The sequence below is a fragment of the Alligator sinensis genome, unplaced genomic scaffold (assembly GCF_000455745.1).
Source record: "Alligator sinensis unplaced genomic scaffold, ASM45574v1 scaffold524_1, whole genome shotgun sequence".
Taxonomy (NCBI): domain Eukaryota; kingdom Metazoa; phylum Chordata; order Crocodylia; family Alligatoridae; genus Alligator; species Alligator sinensis.
The window spans coordinates 666,964-685,927 of record NW_005842747.1 but is presented as its reverse complement, the minus strand read 5'-3'; the positions used below and the strand labels follow the sequence as shown (position 1 = coordinate 685,927).

Sequence of the window (18,964 nt, the reverse complement as noted above, 5' to 3'; positions counted from 1 at the left end):
ACGTGCGTTGTCTATGCCAGGACAACTCTCCATTCACAACCCCAAGAGCACTTTCTCAACACTGTGTGCTCTTCTTTAGCAGTGCCCATGACTGTGGTAAGAGCCAGGATCCATCCCCTGGCTTATAAATGAAAGTAAAGAACAATTTGAAATGAGTCAAGAACTGTTTTGCAATCAATGACACCTGAGTTTACTTTGTGAAGTTCACCATAATCCTGACTACAGTGATGTGTCACCGCCGAGAGCCGCGGCGCGGGGTTCGGGGCCTTAGGAGCCCTGGTCGGCAGGCGGGTACTTGTGACGCTTGGAGTGGAATCAGGTACTCAAGCGTTTTGATTGAACAAAAAAGGTTGTTTACTTACACTGCTCGTACAGTGCAGGCCAGAAGCTTGCTTCGATTACGGTCGTAAACAAAACTTGGGTTGGGCAGAAATTACAAAGTTCGTTTGGTCGGTCTGCAGAAGTGTTCGGGGTGTTCGAGCCGGCAGTCGTCTTACGTCTCGGGTTGGGGTGTGCTAGGCCCCCTCGGGTCGGTGACGGGGAGTCCTTAGTGGTTGATCAGGCCGCTAAGTTCGCTCTGAAACACGCGTGGAGTTTGCTAGGCTCCACAGTGTACTCAGAGCTCTCCACAAGGTGGGGAACTTTTTTCTAAACTGTAATTTTCCACTACTGTAGCATTTGGTTACTGGGTTCAGGCATAGTGGAATTTTCCTCCATGACCTAGTTACTGCCACCAGAATGATTGACAGCAAAACTACGCCATATGTATTGAACCCATGGAATTTTCCTCTGTGCTATGTCATTTCTCCTCTAGGCTATACCAATTCTCCTCTAGGCTATACCAATTCTCCTCTGTGCTATAGGCATCTAATTAACGGGTTCTGACATGATGAAGATCTGAGCCCCTCTGGAAGCTAATATCAGTCAGAATTCAGGGAAAGTGTCATGACATGACAGACATAATGAGAAGCCAAACAGACAATGATAGTAAAACTGCATGACAAGTATGGGTAGACTCTATTAACAAGTAAGTGTGGTAGGTTTGTGACTACAACAGTCCAAAATGGTTGAATATTTTAAAGCATTTTGTTAAAAATACTTAAGTGAATGGAAGTGCCACAGTATGCAAATCCTGAAGTCCTCATGAATTTTCAGATGAATAATAAGTGGCCTGAAAGTCCATGTAGTGAATCTTCCATTATTTTCTGTTTTGTAGAATTTTTTGCAGAAGCAGAAACAACAGTTTTGGCCCAGACCAGGGTGGGTGGCCAATCACATAACAAATAAAGAAGAGAGTAGTCAGATGCAAAGCCTGTACGCAGCTGGGGAGCCTCAGTTTACCTAAACTGTTCAAATCCTTGAGAATGAAAAATGTTTTTGGGAATAGATCCTAGTTTCTGTAAACGGCTCTTGAGAAAGATTGGTGTTTACAACCAGTAATTATCAAAATTAATCCAAAGCATTAGCCTAATTTTCCTGCCACTCCAGATGGGAGTGGGAGGATGACTGAAATGGTGATGAAATATAACCTACTGTGTGGAAAACCTAAAGAAACTAAAAGGTTTACAGGGAAATGAAACCCATTCAATTGAAGAGGAGGCACAGCAATAAGGCAAGGAGAAATTACAGTTACTTACCCAACATCACCTAAACCAGCTTTTGATTTTTGAAAATATGTTTGCAAATCGTTTTAAAATCAGTTGTATTAGAGAAACATCCTTCTCAGCTTCTTCCCTGAGGTTACGCAGAGATTCCTGGTGGCCCTTCTTGACTTCTTCTGTTTCTTCAGTTTCCACGGTTTTATGTTCCTGGTCATACTGAGATCTTTTTTCTTGTTTTTCTCTTTTCACCTTTTCAGCACGGGCTCTCGTGAGCTCCTCCATTTTTTCTTCAAGTTTCCTCTCAGCATATTTGTACATCTCATTCGTGTAATGTGAGCCTCTGTTCTGCTGGCCCATCCGATCAATGATTCCCACCAGCTCTGAGACCTGGTCCTTCTGCTCCTGTCCTGTTGCCTTGTTATTGAAAGCACAATATCGGTTTCCACACTTGGCCACCAGTTCCTTAAGGTCTTTGTCTTCTATTTTTTTTAAATACCCCTCTAAAGTCTCATCCTCTAAATCCTCCTTTCTGGTGAACAAAAGGATAGTGTACTTAATAGCCTCCTCCCCAAAACCATTTTGTATTTGAGCAACTGCCTTCTTCTCTTCTGCAGTGAAACGTCCCAGCTGCATGACCAGAAGGATGGCGTGGGGACCTGGGGAGGAGAGAACCACACAGCGCCCGATCTCCTGCATGGGTTCCAGTAAAGGATTTTTTGTGTCTAACAAACCAGGAGTATCAACTACCACGAGGCTCCGACTGTTCCAGTCTCTCTGCTTCTTTGCACATTGTTTTGATACGGACTGGGCTGAGGTGCCAGATGAGAAAAAATCCCCCCCCAAGATGCTGTTTCCTGTTGCACTTTTCCCACGTCCAGTTTTCCCAACGAGAACAATTCTCAGCTCAGATGTCCCAGGGCAGTGGCTGTCTGGGCCTGAGCCTGTGGAGAGAAAGGGTCACAGAGTCACTGGAAAGGCAGTGAAGTAACAGAGGCTGCTCATGAGGTCTTGTTTCCATATCCCGAGATATGCAAGGACTCAGTTCACTGGCCTGCAGACACTGGGCTTTGTGGGGGTGAGCAGCACTGGGTGTGGTGAGCACTGGCAGCCAGAGGCCTTGGCTCCCCGCTGAGAGCTCACCCACATGCAGCTGGGGCAGCTGGACTGGAGCAGGGCAGGGTGAGAGGATGAATGAAATGCAGTGGGCATAGTCGACTTGGGGACAGTGACGGCCCATGTGACATTCTCACAAGTAAACTGAAGAAAAATGGTCTGGAAACAAACGAGATAGAAAGACAAAGGGATCCATGACTATAAGCAAAGGGTGATTATAAATGGATCCATGTCGCAATGGCAAGAGGTTGTGAGCAAGTCTCCACCAGGGACTGTCCTGGGACTTGTGGTATCTAATATGCTTATTAATGATTTGGATCCTGCACAGGAGAGAGATCTTGATACAGTGCGCAGATGATAAAACTGGGAAGGATTGCAAACACACTCCAGGTCCCCAGCCAGGACCAGGACCAGGACCAGGACTCTGCTGGTCCTTAAATAGCAGCAGTTCTTACCAGGGGAATTCTGAAACAGCCCAAAGAAAAGAAAATCCCCCTTCCTCATTCTCTGGGCCAGGGCAGGTTACACAGTAGATGTTCCCTGCTTGCCCTCAGGGAACAAAGGCCACCTGCCTCCCAGTCCAATTGTTTAACCCCTTCTAGATCTGAACACAAGGTGTGAGTTTCCTTCCAGACAACAGCTAGGGATGGGAGCTCTCATTCATGAACATTTCCACCCTTGGAACCAAAGGGTCCCTGAAGTCTGGCACAGATCCTACACTATGTGTTTTGGGTTAGATGCATGTCTATGCAACACAACATTTATTCTGACATCTATCCACAAAGTGGCATATACAATTTAAAAAGCAGCCAAACACCAATCACTCTAAGCAGAACTTTATGAAGTCAAGACAAGGTCAAGGTTTCAGATCATTGTATCTTCTGGGGAACCTAGCCTTGTCCATCTGCTTATGGAGGGTGGTGCTTAGCATCATGGGGCCAGCACAAACCCAGATCCTAGTCAGTGAATTTGTATCAAGGAGCACTAAGAATTGATCCCACCCCTTAGAAACCAAGAATTTCCCCCTGGTGCTTAAAGATTATGGGGCAGCCATGTCATTCAAAGGCTGGGAGTGAGCAGAGATTTCCTGTGGCCACTACAGGAAAGCTAGGTATGCTTTGTTGTCACCTTCCTCTTTTGCTGAGCTCAGGAAAGGCCAGTGGGAGAGCAGAGCTGGGAGATGAGTGGGGGAGTCATGTTTCCTGGAAGTCTTTTTCTGCCGTTTCCCATAGACCACGGGCTCAAGTGTTGCTTTCTTACCTGCAAGAGCTGGCACATCTTTTCCTGGATCCAAACGTGGCTGAAATATTTGTAATAGTAAATAAAATGCATTAATGACACAAAAAATAATATTGTAATTTTGATAAAAATGCACGTATTGAGTTACAGAAAGACCACAGGGAAGTAAGGTGCATCCACTGCCATCAGGTACCTCTTGAATGCATTCACACTGCTTGGTGAGTACTGTAATGATTATAGTAGAGAACAAGACCTTTTCCTGAGCCATGCACTTACCAGATCTCACGAACTGCTGCCCATCTCTGTCAAATTAACAAAGCTTGTGCTATGATCCAGGTGAGGTAAGTGCCCAGTAGTTTTGAGCCAAACAACAGTGACAGTAATGGAGCGATTCTGAGAGAGGAAAGCTTTGCTGCTGACTGCCTGGGTCTGGGATTGTATCATTTCTCAATGTGGAATTGAACCAAAACCACCCTGCAGGCTGGCAAGATGCAAATCAGTCACTTTTCATTGTATTCCACTTCAGGAGAGATACAGCAACTCAATCCTTGCCCTGAGTAGCTGTGTAATGAAATTTAATGAGACATGATTGGTGAAGAAGCCTCCAGAAGCTTCCAGGTTTTAGTTAAAGTCCACCCATTGACAGAAGAGCAGGAGTCAAGGTCTTAGACATGTGTGCATAGCAAAAAGTTATGTAAATAAATGAAATGCATAGGTACTTCCATGTTAATGAAGCAAACAGTACACAGAAGTGGAGCTTGAGATGGGAGGAGAAATGGGTGGAACAGAAGGAGGGATGAAGGTGGAGTGAATGTTAATGAGTATAAACCAAAGTGTATAAGTGTGGGGAAAAAAAACGATTGTTCACTGAGGCTCCCCAGTTTGTTGGTTTTTGGGAGCTAGTCTGAAGCTCTCTCCATTCTGAATAAAGCTATTGCAAGCAATGTGGGCTGGTGTTTGCTCCCTGCTTGCTCTGGTTAATGAGTACCAGGATCCATGAGCGATTGGATTGTCGTCTCCCTAGTCATTGGGCACTGCATGGAGTCTAACAAAAATCACCAGTGCTCGATTCAAATTATATTTGCAAACTCTAGTTCATTCAGGCTTTTCAAACTATATTGAAAAAAAATCTACGTTTGCAGAAGCGAATGTGTTGGGTTTCAGATGCCTTTGGGCCTGGGTTTTTAAATCTGGCACTTAGCATGACCATGAGCAGCTGCAGATATCACCTTAACTTCAACCAGCTGCAAAGCTGAGACTCAGCAATGAGATCCGTCATGAGGGTCATTTTCACCATAATCCATTCTTGGTGAAGAAATCAAGAAGTGTCTAAATAAGGAAATTTGGCTTGGGAAAAGAGAAACAATCAGCAGCAAAACTGACCCCCGCCTAAGAATGAGATAAGTACCTACAGCTGGAAAATTCTAGTTAAGATCAATCATACATGGCAAGTGGAAATAGGCCTATGAATATGCATTGTAGGGAATGGCTTAAGCTAATTATATGATAAGAAATGTGATATACAAGTAGGAAACAAATGCTCACACTTCGGAGCCCCTCCCAAAGAGACCCTAACAGTGATCCAAGAAGAATCTACACTGTACAAAAGCCAGACGTAGGAACCGGTAGCTCCCAGATGAGACTTCATGGACAGATCGCCCTGTCATTGAGTTCATTGTACTTTTGGAGTGTGAGCATGTTGCATTGCCTTTGACCAACTAAAGCAATACATGTGTAACTGTTAGAGGCTGAATAAATGTGTTATTGGTTAAGGAGTAACAGTGTCCTAGTATTAGAATTAATATTTGGTACAAGGCCCAAATTGACGTAAATGGGCATAACAACTGGAAGGCAGAGGTACAGGCATGCTTAGTGCACTTCTGAACAACTAGATTTCACTCAACAAAAAAAAAAAATGAGACACACTCCATTACTGCTGAGATCTGTAACTGCTGATAAAAATACTTAGCCAGGGACAGTATTGTTCCCAGGGGTGTAGTCAGATGTCACACTGGAAACACCGCCGAGTGCAAATGGTTTGGAAAAAAAATTTAAAAGTGTTTAAAAAATGAAGCACTTCCTGACATGGTAAATGGCATGGTTGGGATGGCTTGACCAGCCTTCCTGGCTGGCTTTCCTTTTTGCCTCAAGTGGAGAGCAGATTGAATACTGCTGCAGGGCACTAAGGTGTGCCTGCTCCTTTAAGGGCACAAACTGCCTGGAGAGGGGCCCTAGGAACCAGGCAGAACCTCCACAGGTGCAGGTTGCCGTGGCAGCAGGCTAATGAGGGAATTAGCTAGCACCTTCACCCAGTCAGCTGACCAGAAGAACACAGGGCTCTGGGCACACATAAGCTGCAGGACTGGGACTGGAGGCAGTTAGTGCTCTGGCAGCAGCCAGGGAAGAAGGAGTTCATGCAGAAAAGGTCTGCGGAGGTGCTTGGGTGCCTGTTCTGCTGCCAGTTAGACTAATGGGTTCTTGGAGCTCCTAAAGTACCTGGGGATAGGAGGCACACATTGCTGAGGGAGAAACTGGGCCTCTTAAAGGTGCAGAGTGTGACTTCCAGTGCCATTGTTGTCAGGTTGTAGCCCAGGGGCTCATATTTATGTTGTTGTTTAATCCGGTGGACTGCAATGAGGCTATTGGGGTGGAGGAGGCCTCACTGGGACACACTACTACATAGAGCCCCAACACCAGGGGCTGCAGTGCCAGGGCTGCCGAGAGCCCAGAGGCAGGGGGCCACAGCGAAAGTGGCCAGGAGCCCAGTAATAACTGAAGGCCAAATTAAGCCAAGACCTCATTACAGGGACAACATTGATATACCATCTGCAAAGCATGGGGCATGGTAAAGGGGTGGTTTTGGAGTCATGTATTTAGCTCATAAGCCTTGAGGTGCCCCGCAGGGCATCTACTTAGACTGGGACCCAGAAAGGTGTCTAAGAAGTTAGACCCATTCAGATGAATTTCCCCCTATCATGTCCAGTGGAGACGACACACCAAAGCTGTCACATGCTATGAGGAAGGAAAGTGGAGGGGGAGATTATGCAGATTTCTCTCCATTCTCCCTTACCGGTAATGTTGAAATGGAAAAGTCCTCACTGGAGGCACTCAGAGCTTCATCCATCCACACGGCTGAGACTCGGACCCTGTAGCACATCTGTGGCTTCAGCCCATGGGTCTTACAGAACTCGACTTTCTTTCCTGTTCTCTGCTCAAACCATTTGTCTTTCTCCATAGGGTTTTCACCACCAACTTCCTCCCTATATTGCACCCTGTACTCCTTGATAGTGGCTCTGTCTCCAATGAGAGTGGGTGCCTCCCAGCTCAGGGCGAAGGCAGTTGATTCAACAGTAGTTGCTGCAGGTTTCCCAGGGGGGCTGGTTGGGAGTGTCTTGACTGCATCACTCCCATCACTGCTCGCGCTGAGCCCTGGTTTGCTCGCTGCAGCATATCGGAACTGGTACTCGGTGTTTGCACATAGCCCTGTGACTGGGAACGTTTCTTGCTTGTTATCCACACTCACAGCTGTCCAGTCCTCCTTCCCCACTCTTCTGTACTCCACCCGATAGCCGGTGATCGCAGCCTCTCCAAAGGGAGCTGGCTCCAATGTGAGCTGCACACGGTCATGGCTGATTCCAGCAATCAGGGGAGGAAGAGGCTTTGCTGGAGGCTCAAAGTTGGTGCTCACAAGCTCCCCATCCTCATACAGGTAGATGGAAGCTCCTGGGTTGTCCTCACCTTAGACTGAGGTCACAAGGAACCGAGTCTTCCCGCTACATTTATTAACACGTATGAAGTCTGAGAAGAAACGTGCAGAGTCCCGCGCTCTGCGCTTTGCAATGTCGTGCTCAAACCACGGCCTGCAGTTTGATTTCTTGCAGGCAGGAGAGGCTGAGGCTGGATCCCAGGTTTTCTTCTCATCCGCGGTGTGAAGCCAGGCATCTAAACCTGATAGAAATGGCTCCTCTCGATGCAAAGAAGTAAATGTAAAAGAGACAACATACTTAATCATGGGGTTTGATACGATGTCCCTTAGATCCTCCTCTGAAGAAATCACCTCCACCCCATCTAGCAAAGGGAGGTACATGTTCACAAGTTTCATCTCTCCCATTCTTAGATCCAGAAAGTCCCGGAGGTGCTGAGGACTGACTGGTGATTGTTCAATGCTCATTAAAACCTCCTCCAGACACCCTTCCTCTGCTCCTCCTGCACGGATGGCAGGGACGATTGCGGCCAGCTGTTTGTGGAAGGCCTGTCTGTACCGAGTGCACAGCGCCTGGCACTGCTGCAGTTTCCCCTGGATTGCAGGGAAGCGCAGGGCCGTGCTGTCCCTCATCATGTCCCTGCACCGCCTGTCGCAGTCGTTCAGCTGCTCCAGGACAGCCTGGGCCTTAGCCGTGAGCCTTGCACTGATCTCACGGACCACCGCAGCGCCTCGAGCATCGGCCCTGCTCAGCGGGTACAGCCAGACGCTCAGCGGGACGGCCTTCTCCCCACCGTCCCCCACCAGCTTTGGGAGGGTGGCACACACTCTCGTGGCATCTTGGTAAGCTGCTGAAATCTGGGGGAGCTTTTCTATCAGCTGCTTCATGTTGCCCTGTGTCTCTGGTACGACCTCCCGTGAAGCCACTTCCTGATCAAACACATAGAAAGCCTGGGCCCCGTACAGCACAGCAGCGACCACGTGAGTCGCTTTGCCTTGGTCCAGTACAGCCGGGTAAGGGACCTGCTGGAGCCCTAAATGGCTCATAGTCAGGCGCTCCAGCCTCGTGCTTGTTTGGTGTCGGAGAGTGACTCGGGCCTGGCGCGGGGACCTCGTGGTGTCATTTAGATATGCGGCAGATCCTTTCACCTCAACCAAACCGCACAGGAAGCTGGTCTGCAATGCCGGGCCCATACGGAGCATGGAGGCTTTGTCTTCAATGGTGTCATCTGCCATGACCTGAAATTCCACCTCATGCTTCTCCTCTGTATCTACGTCCTTCCGAAGGGCGTCCGGGTCCAATAAGGTGACATCTGCAAAATCCAAACCCCTGAAGTATTAGTGCCTAATCAAGGGAATAAGAAGCATTTCCCCTGGTTAAGCATGTGCAGGGCTTGAATTGGGCTGCCTCATTTTTCGGCAGATGGTCAGCTCTCTTTCAGTTATGCTTCATGTTTCTCAGCGGCTCTAAGTGTGCAGAAACAAGGAAAGAGGCTCCCTAGTGATACTGTGGTCTCTGTTCATTGGAGCACTAAAGGAACGTTAGATAATTGTGCATTCGGGAAGTTCCTACCTAAGAAGTGCATGGTGAACCCTTGAGGTCCCTGCTACCCTTTATTTTTCTATGCTTATATTTAGATTCCATTTTTAAAAAGGAAACTAATAGCCAGGTCCATGTCATTCCCCCAGGTGCCAAGTTACGGAAAGCAATTCTGATTGACCCTGCTCCAGAAACTACAAAATACCTTAGGTGCCTGGAATCACCATCCCTGGAAAGCTCCTCAGCATCTTCCCTTAGGTGTGCTCACACTCAGAAATGGTTCTGATCATACTATCAAGATAGCAGATTATACTCCAAGACTGGAAAAGGGCAAACATAGTGCTAATACTTAAGAAAGGGAGAAAGGAGGATCCAGGGAACTACAGACCAGTCAGTCTCACCTCAGTCCCTGGAAAATCAAGGAATCCATTTCTAAGCACTTGGAGGAGAAGAAGGTGGTCAGGAACAGTCAGCATGGATTCACCAGGGGCAAGTCATGCCTGACTAAACTGATTGCCTTCTGTGATGAGATGACTGACTCTGTGGATGTGGGGAGACTCGTGGATGTGTTGTACTTTGATTTTAGCAAGGCTTTTGATATGGTCTTCCACAACTTTCTCCCAGGCAAACTAAGGAAATACAGGCTGGATGAATGGATTGTAAGGTGAATGGAAAACCGTTTGGAGCACTGGGATCAGAAAGCAGTAATCAGTGACTGGATGTCTAGTTCAGAGCTGGTATCAAGTGGAGTGCCCCAGGGGTAGGTCCTGGGTCTAGTTTTGTTCAATGTCTTTATCAGTGACCTGGAAGATGGGATGAGTGCACCCTCAGCAAGTTTGCAGATGACAACCAAGCTGTGGGGAGTAGTAGATACACTGGAGGGTAGGGCTAGGATTTAGAGTGACCTCAACAAATTGGAGGATTGGTCCAAAAGAAATCTCATGAGATTCAACACGGAAAAGTGCAAAGTCCTGCAGTTAGGAGGGAGAAATCCCATGCACGGATGCAGGCTGGGGCTGACTGGCTGGGCAGTAGCTATGCAAAACAGGACCTGGGGTGACAGTAGACAATAAGCTGAACATAGCATGGCATTTCATTTTAATAGTAGAAGAACATGGATTTGGGGTATTTTAATGAGAGAATTTGGGGTTCTTATTAGAGAATTTGCAATTTTTAAACAGAGATCTCTGCTGGTGAGTCAAGTGGCAGGACTCGGGCAGAGGAGTCACCCCAAATCACAACTTGAACTTGGATCTCCCACATGGTGGGCAGAAACTCTGCCACACAGCCACCAATGCTAGTACTGCTCCAATCTGCTAGGGATCTTGATCTTCCTGGAGCCCCAGCCTCACTTCAAGCTGCCTGGCCTCTGATTGGAGGAGCTGGAAGCAGAGCTGGGAGCCTCTCAGGTCCCTGCTCAGATCCTTGCTGGAGCTAGGGAGCCTCTCCTGCTGGCCACAGCCTCTCATAGGTGATCCTGGAGCCCAGTGGAGAGCCTCACCTGCCAGCTGCATGCCGTGCTGCTGAGGACCCCAGTGCTGCCTGCAGGTCCCACTCCTTCAGGCTCTTCTGAGGCAACTGCTCCCACCCTGCTGGCCCAGCTCTTGCCAGCTCTTTGAAACTCCTTCCTTGTGGTCCCTCTCTGGTCTCTCCTGAGTCAGCTGCACTGTCCCTTTTATCCCCCACCAGGTGACCCAAGGAGCCAGTTACGGGACATGGAGGGTGTGTGTCTGGGGCCTGATTGGTGAGGAAAGGGAATCCCAAGTCCTCCCATCATCTTTTACCCCTTCAAAACCTCTGAGCCAAATCATTACCAGATTGGCAAGGAAAGGGAATCCCAAGTCCTTCAATCATCTTTTGCCCTTTCAAAACCACTGGGCTAAGTCACTGCCAGCTAGCCCATCACACATATCAACCACTAACTGGTTGAAGGGGAAGGAGGAGGGTGCATGTGGTGAAAAGAGCAAGATTAAAGGTGCTGCAATGCAGCTAACTTCTGTGATTTAGATAAGTCCCTATCCATGGGTCCTCCTTTTTACCTTTTTTAAAGAGGGGCAAAATTTGACATTTTCCCAGGCCTCTGGAATCTTGGCAGTATCTGGCAATTTAAAAAAATATTATTACCAAGGTCTTCAAGGTCCCTTCTACCTTCATTCAATACCTTAAACTTCTGGCTTGAATTCATTCAAATTAATCAAAAACACTCTGATGCTCTCTTTAGTTATCATGATGCTCAGTTTCCCCTTTCTTTGTCTCTAAGTTATCCACCTTGTTGCAGCTTTTTGTGTGTGTGTGAAGACCAGAGCAAATTAGCCATTTAGCAGTTGGGCTTTCTATGCATCTTCTTTTGGAAGAGTTTTTCAGCTGACACATTTTAGAAATCTTAGAATTTAAACTGACATTTCATTCAACCCTCAGAAAGGTCCTCTCTCTCCCCACAGACGTAAAACAGAACAAAGAAATGGAATCCGAGTGTTGAGGTTTACCTTGCAAAGCCGTGTCGGTGCGGCAGTCGTACAGCATCCCAAGTCGGAAAGCACGACCCAGAGTCGGCATCTCAATGGCTGCTTTCTCCACACACGCAAGAGTTGAAATGGGAAGATTTGTCCAGACCTAAATGGAACCAGTCATAGTCAGTGCAGCCACTGATGGTCTCACTAAACACGTTCTTATAACTGCTGATCTCACTGGCATCCAGCATTCAGATTAGGTTGCAAAACTGTATTTGATGTACACTTTCCAAGTTGCATTGAAAAATGCTCATTTCACAACAGGTGATGGGAGGCTGAGTTACCTCCGTGGCCAGAGCACTTATGACCAGCAATATTCCACTCAACAAAAAGGAGAGAGCCCCTCTGCTATTGCTGAGATCTATGGAAATGATGACAAAAATGTTAGTCAAAGATGGTGTTGTTTTCTAAATGGCAAGAGACTGAGTGAAGGTGTTTTGGACCAGCTGAAAAAAGCAAAGCATCAAAATACAAAGGAGTCTCCAATGACACCTATTCTGTTTCAGGGATGAGTAGCACCTGTGATCTATCTTTTAATTTCTCCAGAGGCCTGAACCAAAACTTGGGAATGTCTTCCCTGATTCTAGACTGCATTATCACACTACAGCAACCCCTGTTTATGGACTTGAATTACCTCCAGTAGATCCAGCTGGAATTAGCCTCTCCCCCAGAAGCACCCCTGGGAGCTATACTGAATAACTGAGAAACTTATTTCTCCATGGGGGTTATGCACCAAGGAAAAATTTCTACTGTATTTTTCCTACATGCAAGACACTCCTTTTTTGCCAAAAAGAATAAAAAAAACAACTGTTGAAATTTGGAGAATGAGTTGTATGCAAAGAAATATGGTACGAGCTATTTATGTTGCCTTCCACAGAAAGGGAAAGTAGAGCCTTCATGTGATCCACATACAGCAGAACAGCAAGCTGGCTCGGCTCCCCACCTGCTGCTGTTCATTATTTACTACAAGAAAAGATCTTTTATTTTCTTCCCTCCTCCTCCTCTTAAGAACAAGGTGCGTATCTTATTTGGGGGCAGGAATATGCAAGAAAATATGGTACTTCCTTTTATGCATCTAAATGGCTGTTCTCTAACCATCTACCTGGCCATTCATGTCCCCAGTGTACTTTTGGACATGTAAGCTTTCTTGTTTAGACTGAGTGTGTTCAGCAGAGCTGTCAGCTGGCGGCACATCTGGACAGTAACCTGAGTATTACTCCCAGAAAGGAAAGCTCATTGGGTGGAGATCTGCTTTCGGGGTCCATTTCTGCTATAATGGGCAGCATAATGCAGGCTAGAACCCAGAAGCAGCTGTGTTCCAGGCCATCAGCCATTTCACTGGACCATGCACCATTGGGTTTATTCACCTCTCCCTGTCCTGGCATCCCATATTTCCATACATCTTGGAACACAATACATATCTTATTTTTTAAAACAAAAGGAAGACAAATTATTTTTTCCAGAGTTATAGATGTTTAACTAAAGCTGAAATCTTAGTTGTTGCTGGAGACAGGTCTCAGTGAGTGGGTCTATGATTTTGTCTCCAAGGTCTCCATGGCTATGAAATAAGAGGCAAGAGACCAGAAGTGGGTAGCAGATGGTAAAATTGTCCTAAGAAATGTTAAACTGATTAGTAATACATCAAGACCACTAAAAAGGTAAAACAACCACTAACACCTCTGGGGTGAAGAAAAATGGGCCATTAGTCAATTGACTCTCTCAGCTGCCTGAATAATAATGCCACAGATGGAGTAGAATCAAGGTAGGGTGCTTCTATCCTAATCAGAAAATCAGCGCCCCTACTTAATACACAATACTCACATCTGGGGCTCTGTTTTTTGGGGAAATGGCATAAGTTGGACATGAGAAAAGATGGTATGTCCCTCTCAAGGCTGTCTAGAGGGCCAGCTTCAAAGGGAGTGCTGAAGAAAACTATCGGTAATGCCTGACCTGTGGTCTGCTGATTAGTGCTGGGCTATGAAGTCAGAACAACGTGTGTTCAGAAGTTCTCTGGACAACATGGGGGGAGGCCTATAACCTCAGCCTCTGGCTTCCCAAGTACCTGAGACAACTGACTGCTGAGGCTAAAACAGGTGAGGGATCATCTGTTTCTGCTACCATCAATTTTCCAGGTTCATGAACACATTGCCATATACCTACTTGGCCAGCATATAACTCTACTTTTCCTGCTCAGTCTAACACACCTGCTACTCATGGGATTCTGGATGTCTATTCATGACTTGGATACAGGAAGGGATGCACATAAAATAGCTGCATGCATTCCTGGACAGCGCATAGCCTACTGCACCGTGCGCTGCCAGCTGCATTCACACAGCAGGAGAAGCAGACTCACTCTCTGCTCAGAAGTACCAAATCCACCTCTTACAAGGCAAAAAAGCTGCCACTTTGATACACAAAGGGAAACAGGACTCCACCCCAAGTACATTATATCCATTGCATTCTTCTTATCCACCAAGGTGGATAAGAAGAATGGACTTAGACTGGACATTGGGAAGAACTTCTTCACAGTTCGAGTGGCCAAGGTCTGGAACGGGCTCCCAAGGGAGGTGGTGCTCTCCCCTACCCTGGGGGTCTTCAAGAGGAGGTTGGACATGCATCTAGCTGGGGTCATCTAGACCCAGCACTCTTTCCTGCCTATGCAGGGGGTCGGACTCGATGAGCTATTGAGGTCCCTCCTGACCCTAACATCTATGAATCTATGAATGTACTTACTTAGACAGGACTCACCAAATAGGACAGAAGAACTTATAGGTGCCTTATATCAGCATGCAGCCAAGCACACGTTACCCAGTTGTACATGTTCACCATTCACAGAACATGTTCAGGCACGTACTGCTCTGTAGAAGCAGCGGAACTTGAGACATTAATGTGATTAATGAGGATGGCACATCTAGAATCTGTTGGAAAGGCATAGAAACCTTCATCCCATCCATGCGTGCCCTGATCCATTTATTCATTGCAAGCATCTGATCCTCACCTTGGCATATTTTGTAATATCAAGGCCAATCTGAATACAAAATCATACATATGTTGTGCACACAGGCACCTGCATATTTCAGAAAGTTGTTGGTGAGCAGTCCTTGACAAGTTGCTCTGGGCACTATATAAATGATTGTCTGTGGATTCCACCTTCCCAGTGTCCCTCTGAATCAGAGCCACTGAGATGGATCCCTCTTATGTCCATGGGAAATCTCAGTGGGCTTTTAACAAGAAGGCAGGCAGAGGTGCAGATTAGGCAGATTTCTTTATGTTTGCTCCTACCTTTAATGTTGACACAGGAAAGTCCTCGCTGGGGGCGCTCAGACTCCCATCTGCACACACGGCCAACACGTGGAACCTGTAGAGCGTCTGGGGCTTCAGTCCATCGACGCTGCAGAACTCGATGCGCCCTTCTGTTCTTTTCTCCATCCATTTGTTGTTTCCCTCAGGATTTCTGCCTCCAGCTTCCTCCCTATACTCCACCTTGTACTCTCTTACACTGACTCCCTCTCCAAGGACAGCTGGTGCCTCCCAGGTCAAGGCAATGGCACATGACTCCACAGCAGATGCTACAGGCTTCCCAGGTGGGCTGGTTGGGAGTGTCTTGACCGCACTGCTTGCATCACTGCTCACACTGAGCCCTGGTTTGCTCACTGCGGCGTATCGGAACTGGTACTCGGTGTTTGCACGTAGCCCTGCTACTGCCCATGTCTCTTGCTTGGTGTCCACATTCACAGCTGTCCAGTCCTCCTGCCCCACTCTTCTGTACTCCACCCGATAGCCAGTTATCACAGCCTCTCCAAAGGCTGCTGGAGTAAACATCAGCTGTATTTGGTCATGGCTGATCCCATCAATCGAGGGAGGAAGAGGTTTTGCTGGAGGCTCAAAGTTGGTGCTGATCAGATCCCCATCCTCATACAGGTAAATGGAAGCTCCTGGGTTGTCCTTGTCTGAGACCGTGGCCACAATAAACTTGGTCTTTGCATTTGATTTGTTGATACAGAAAAAATCTGATGTGGATTTTGCAGATTTTCTCACATTTTGGTTTCTCTCTTTGTCCTCAAACCACATTTGGGGCTGTGGCTTCTCCATGACATGACTGGCTGGGGCTGGATCATATGTGTACTTCATATACTGGGTCTGAAGCCAGAGCTTTAAATCTGACAAATAGGGCTCCTTGTCAGACAATGAGGTGAATGTAAAGCACATGACAGAGTCATATGTGTGGTCAAGTACTATTTCATCCAGCTTATTCTGGGAAGACAAAACCTCCATATCCTTTAGGATAGAAAGGTAGGAAGTCACAAAGTTCATTTCTCGTTCCTTTTTATCCAGGAATTCATGGAGTCGTTCTGTATTGAATGGAGATTGGTTGTTGCAAGTAAAAATATCCACCAGGATCTGTTCCTTTTCTCCCCTGCCACGGATGGAGGGCAAGAGTCCTGCCAGCTGTTTCTGGAAAGTCTGTCTGTGCTGCTTGCACAGGTCTTGGAATTGCTGCAGTTTCCTCCTGATCTCAGGGAAGGTCGTGGCAATCCGGTTCTTCATCAGGTCATTGCAGCGCATGTCTACTTCTGCCAGCTGCTCCAGCACAGCCTGGGCATCAAAGATCAGCATGAGGCTGATCTCACAGACCAGCTTAGTGGCTTTGGAGTCCAGCTTGGTCAGCGGGTACAGCCAGACTCTCACGGGCACGGCCTTTTCTCCTTTGTCACCCAGCATCTTGGGGAGTGCAGCATAAACTTTCATGGCATCCTGGTAAGTCACTGGAGTCTCAAGAGCAAAATCACCATAAAACCTACAGCTGAATTTTTCAGACTTGGTTTTCTCTTGGGCATCCATTTTGAGAGCTCCGTCCACATCTAAGTTACCTTGTGGTATTTTTTTAATCAAAGCCTGCAGGTTTCCCTGTATATCTTGGATGTTTTCAGATGCAGACACTTCCCGGTCAAACACAAAGAAGGCCTGAGCCCCGTACAGCACAGCAGTGACCACGTGGGTGGCCGTGCCTTGGTCAAATACATCAGGGTAGGAGACATTTTGGCGACCAATACGGCTCATCGTCAGCTGCTTGAACTGGGTGGTGGTGGAGTACTGCAGAGTGACACGGGCCTGATGTCTGGATGTCTTGGAATCATTTAAATATTGTGCTGAACCATTCACTTCCACCAGGCCTGAGAGGAGACTGGCCTTCAGTGAAGCTGTGACCTTGAGAGCAGAGGCCTTGGCATCAATGGTGTCTGATGCAATGATCTGAAATTCCGTCTTGGACTGCGGTTTTACATCCACGTCATTTTGGAGTTTCTCCAGGTCCCACAGAGTGATGCCTGGAATGTAGCAGATAAACCCATGATAAATGCTTGAGAGGGGAAATATCTTTCATGTTAGAAAATCTCTTACATTTACAGAACATAAAGACTCAACCTACCCTCAGACTGACCCCCAGCTCCCAAACACAGTTCTTCCCTGGACTCTGCTCACTCCACATGACTCTTGACCTGGCTACTCATGACCTGGAGTGACACCGTGAAACTTCCCTTCCTCCACTCCTGATTCTCAAGTCCCAGCTGAGGAATTACCTGGGATAAGTTCATCTTTGCGGCAGTCATACAACATTCCCAACTGGAAAGGGCGGCCCAGCGCCGGCATCTCAATCTTATCACCTGAACCAGTCATGGTTTGATGTCCGAGTATTTTCCTCTGTGTCACCTGCCAGAAACAACCGGTATTAAACTGCTATCGTCCAGGGAGTACATTCAAATACTCTGTTGACTACAGACCTTGAATCTCTCCATCTGGGTTAGCTTGGATTGTTGCTTGGGAGATGTGAGTAGGATTCTCTACCGCACCAGTATCACACACGTGGGTCGAACACTGAAGGCCCAAACACTGATACGTGTTAAATGTAGAAGCCTGTTTCACTCTTCTGCATGATGTTTTTGATGGTGCTGATATGCCTGGGGGACTTCAAGGGCATGTCTCCATGGTGGGAAGCTGCACCTTATAGAGCTACATTAGCTAACTCAAAATGAGTCTCCTCAGCAAAGGTAACTAGTCTGAGGGGGAGTTAAGGTGGTTACCCTGCTTCCAGGACCTGAGTTAACCCAGGTCCCTCTATACTTCCCTGCCATGTGGCAGGTGGATATATCCCAAGTGGTGTTGATTTTAGGTGTTGTGCTTCTCTATGTAAATCAGTGGGAGTTTACCTACAGATTTCACTGTGACTTCTTTACTCACCATAATCTGGAAATCATAATAAAGCTAGGTCCAGCTGAGGCAGATCCAGTCCCAGACCCTAACCAGATGTAATGCAGTACAGCAATGCTTGCTACAATTACACATAAAACACGTGGTATGTGTCCCATATGACAAGGTCCTCCCACTTCGTAATGGGCTTGGACCATGTCCTTCTCTCTGCTGCCTGGTTACCAGCAAAGAGTGCTGAGAACATGGGAGATGTGCTCTTTCGTGTGGTGTCTCTTGCCAAAGTGGTATGAATTAACTGAAATCAGCAATTAAAAGGAGACCCCTGATCAGTGCCCCTGTCTCTAGGCAGAAGCATCCTCACTGCAGGTTGAAGCTGCAGGTGCTTTAGCTGAAAGACTGAGAGAAATCCAAGCTCTTGCAAACTGCCTGTTACTGACAAACGTGTATGTATTTCTTTTCCTTATGGGAAGAGCAAAGGGCACATCCTCACATGCACTTCCCCCACATCGCTCCCTATGACAATTTAGTCCCAGCTCAAAAGCAGAGAGCACCTAGAGTTTCCAAACAAAACAGGGGCAAGAATGTTTTTAATGTCGACAGAACTTGATTTTTGTTGTTTTGTTTTTAATTAATCTCTTCTCTGGAAAAGGCTGAATGATTTTTTTTTTGAAAAATGTATAAAAGGAGCGGTTTGAGAAATACACTCACCAGAGTAAATTTCAGCTGGGATGGTTTGAAGTTGGCAAAGTTTATAAGCAGAGGGCAACAAACAAGATCCTATAAAGAAAAGTGTTGGACAACCTTGATGATAGGTGTCACTGTCTGCCTGCTGCAGAATGCCACTCACAGCTCATGTTCAGCTGATTGCCCTGACTGATCTCCAGTGTCCTTTTCAGAGTTGCTGTCTTCCAAGCTACAGTCTCCCTTCCTGTGAGCACAGCCTGCAGTTTTTTTGTTCCTAGGTGCATAATTTTGTGCCGGAACAGAATAAAATACATATGGTTGATTGTGGGCAGTTTACAAAGAAATCAGCTGGCTCGATTGCAGTGAT

The 18,964-nt window shown here is 46.9% G+C and overlaps 1 protein-coding gene across 1 annotated transcript; it reads right to left on the bottom strand.

Annotated features, from left to right (window-relative positions):
• Positions 1 to 1,643: 1,643 nt before the first annotated feature.
• On the bottom strand, positions 1,644 to 17,382 carry LOC102371081. Its single transcript, XM_025216554.1, is given in 6 exon segments — positions 1,644 to 2,542; positions 3,975 to 4,014; positions 7,024 to 8,969; positions 11,683 to 11,809; positions 14,989 to 17,033; positions 17,286 to 17,382. Coding segments are annotated over 6 exon segments (5,154 nt in total).
• Between the last annotated feature and the right edge of the window lie 1,582 nt (positions 17,383 to 18,964).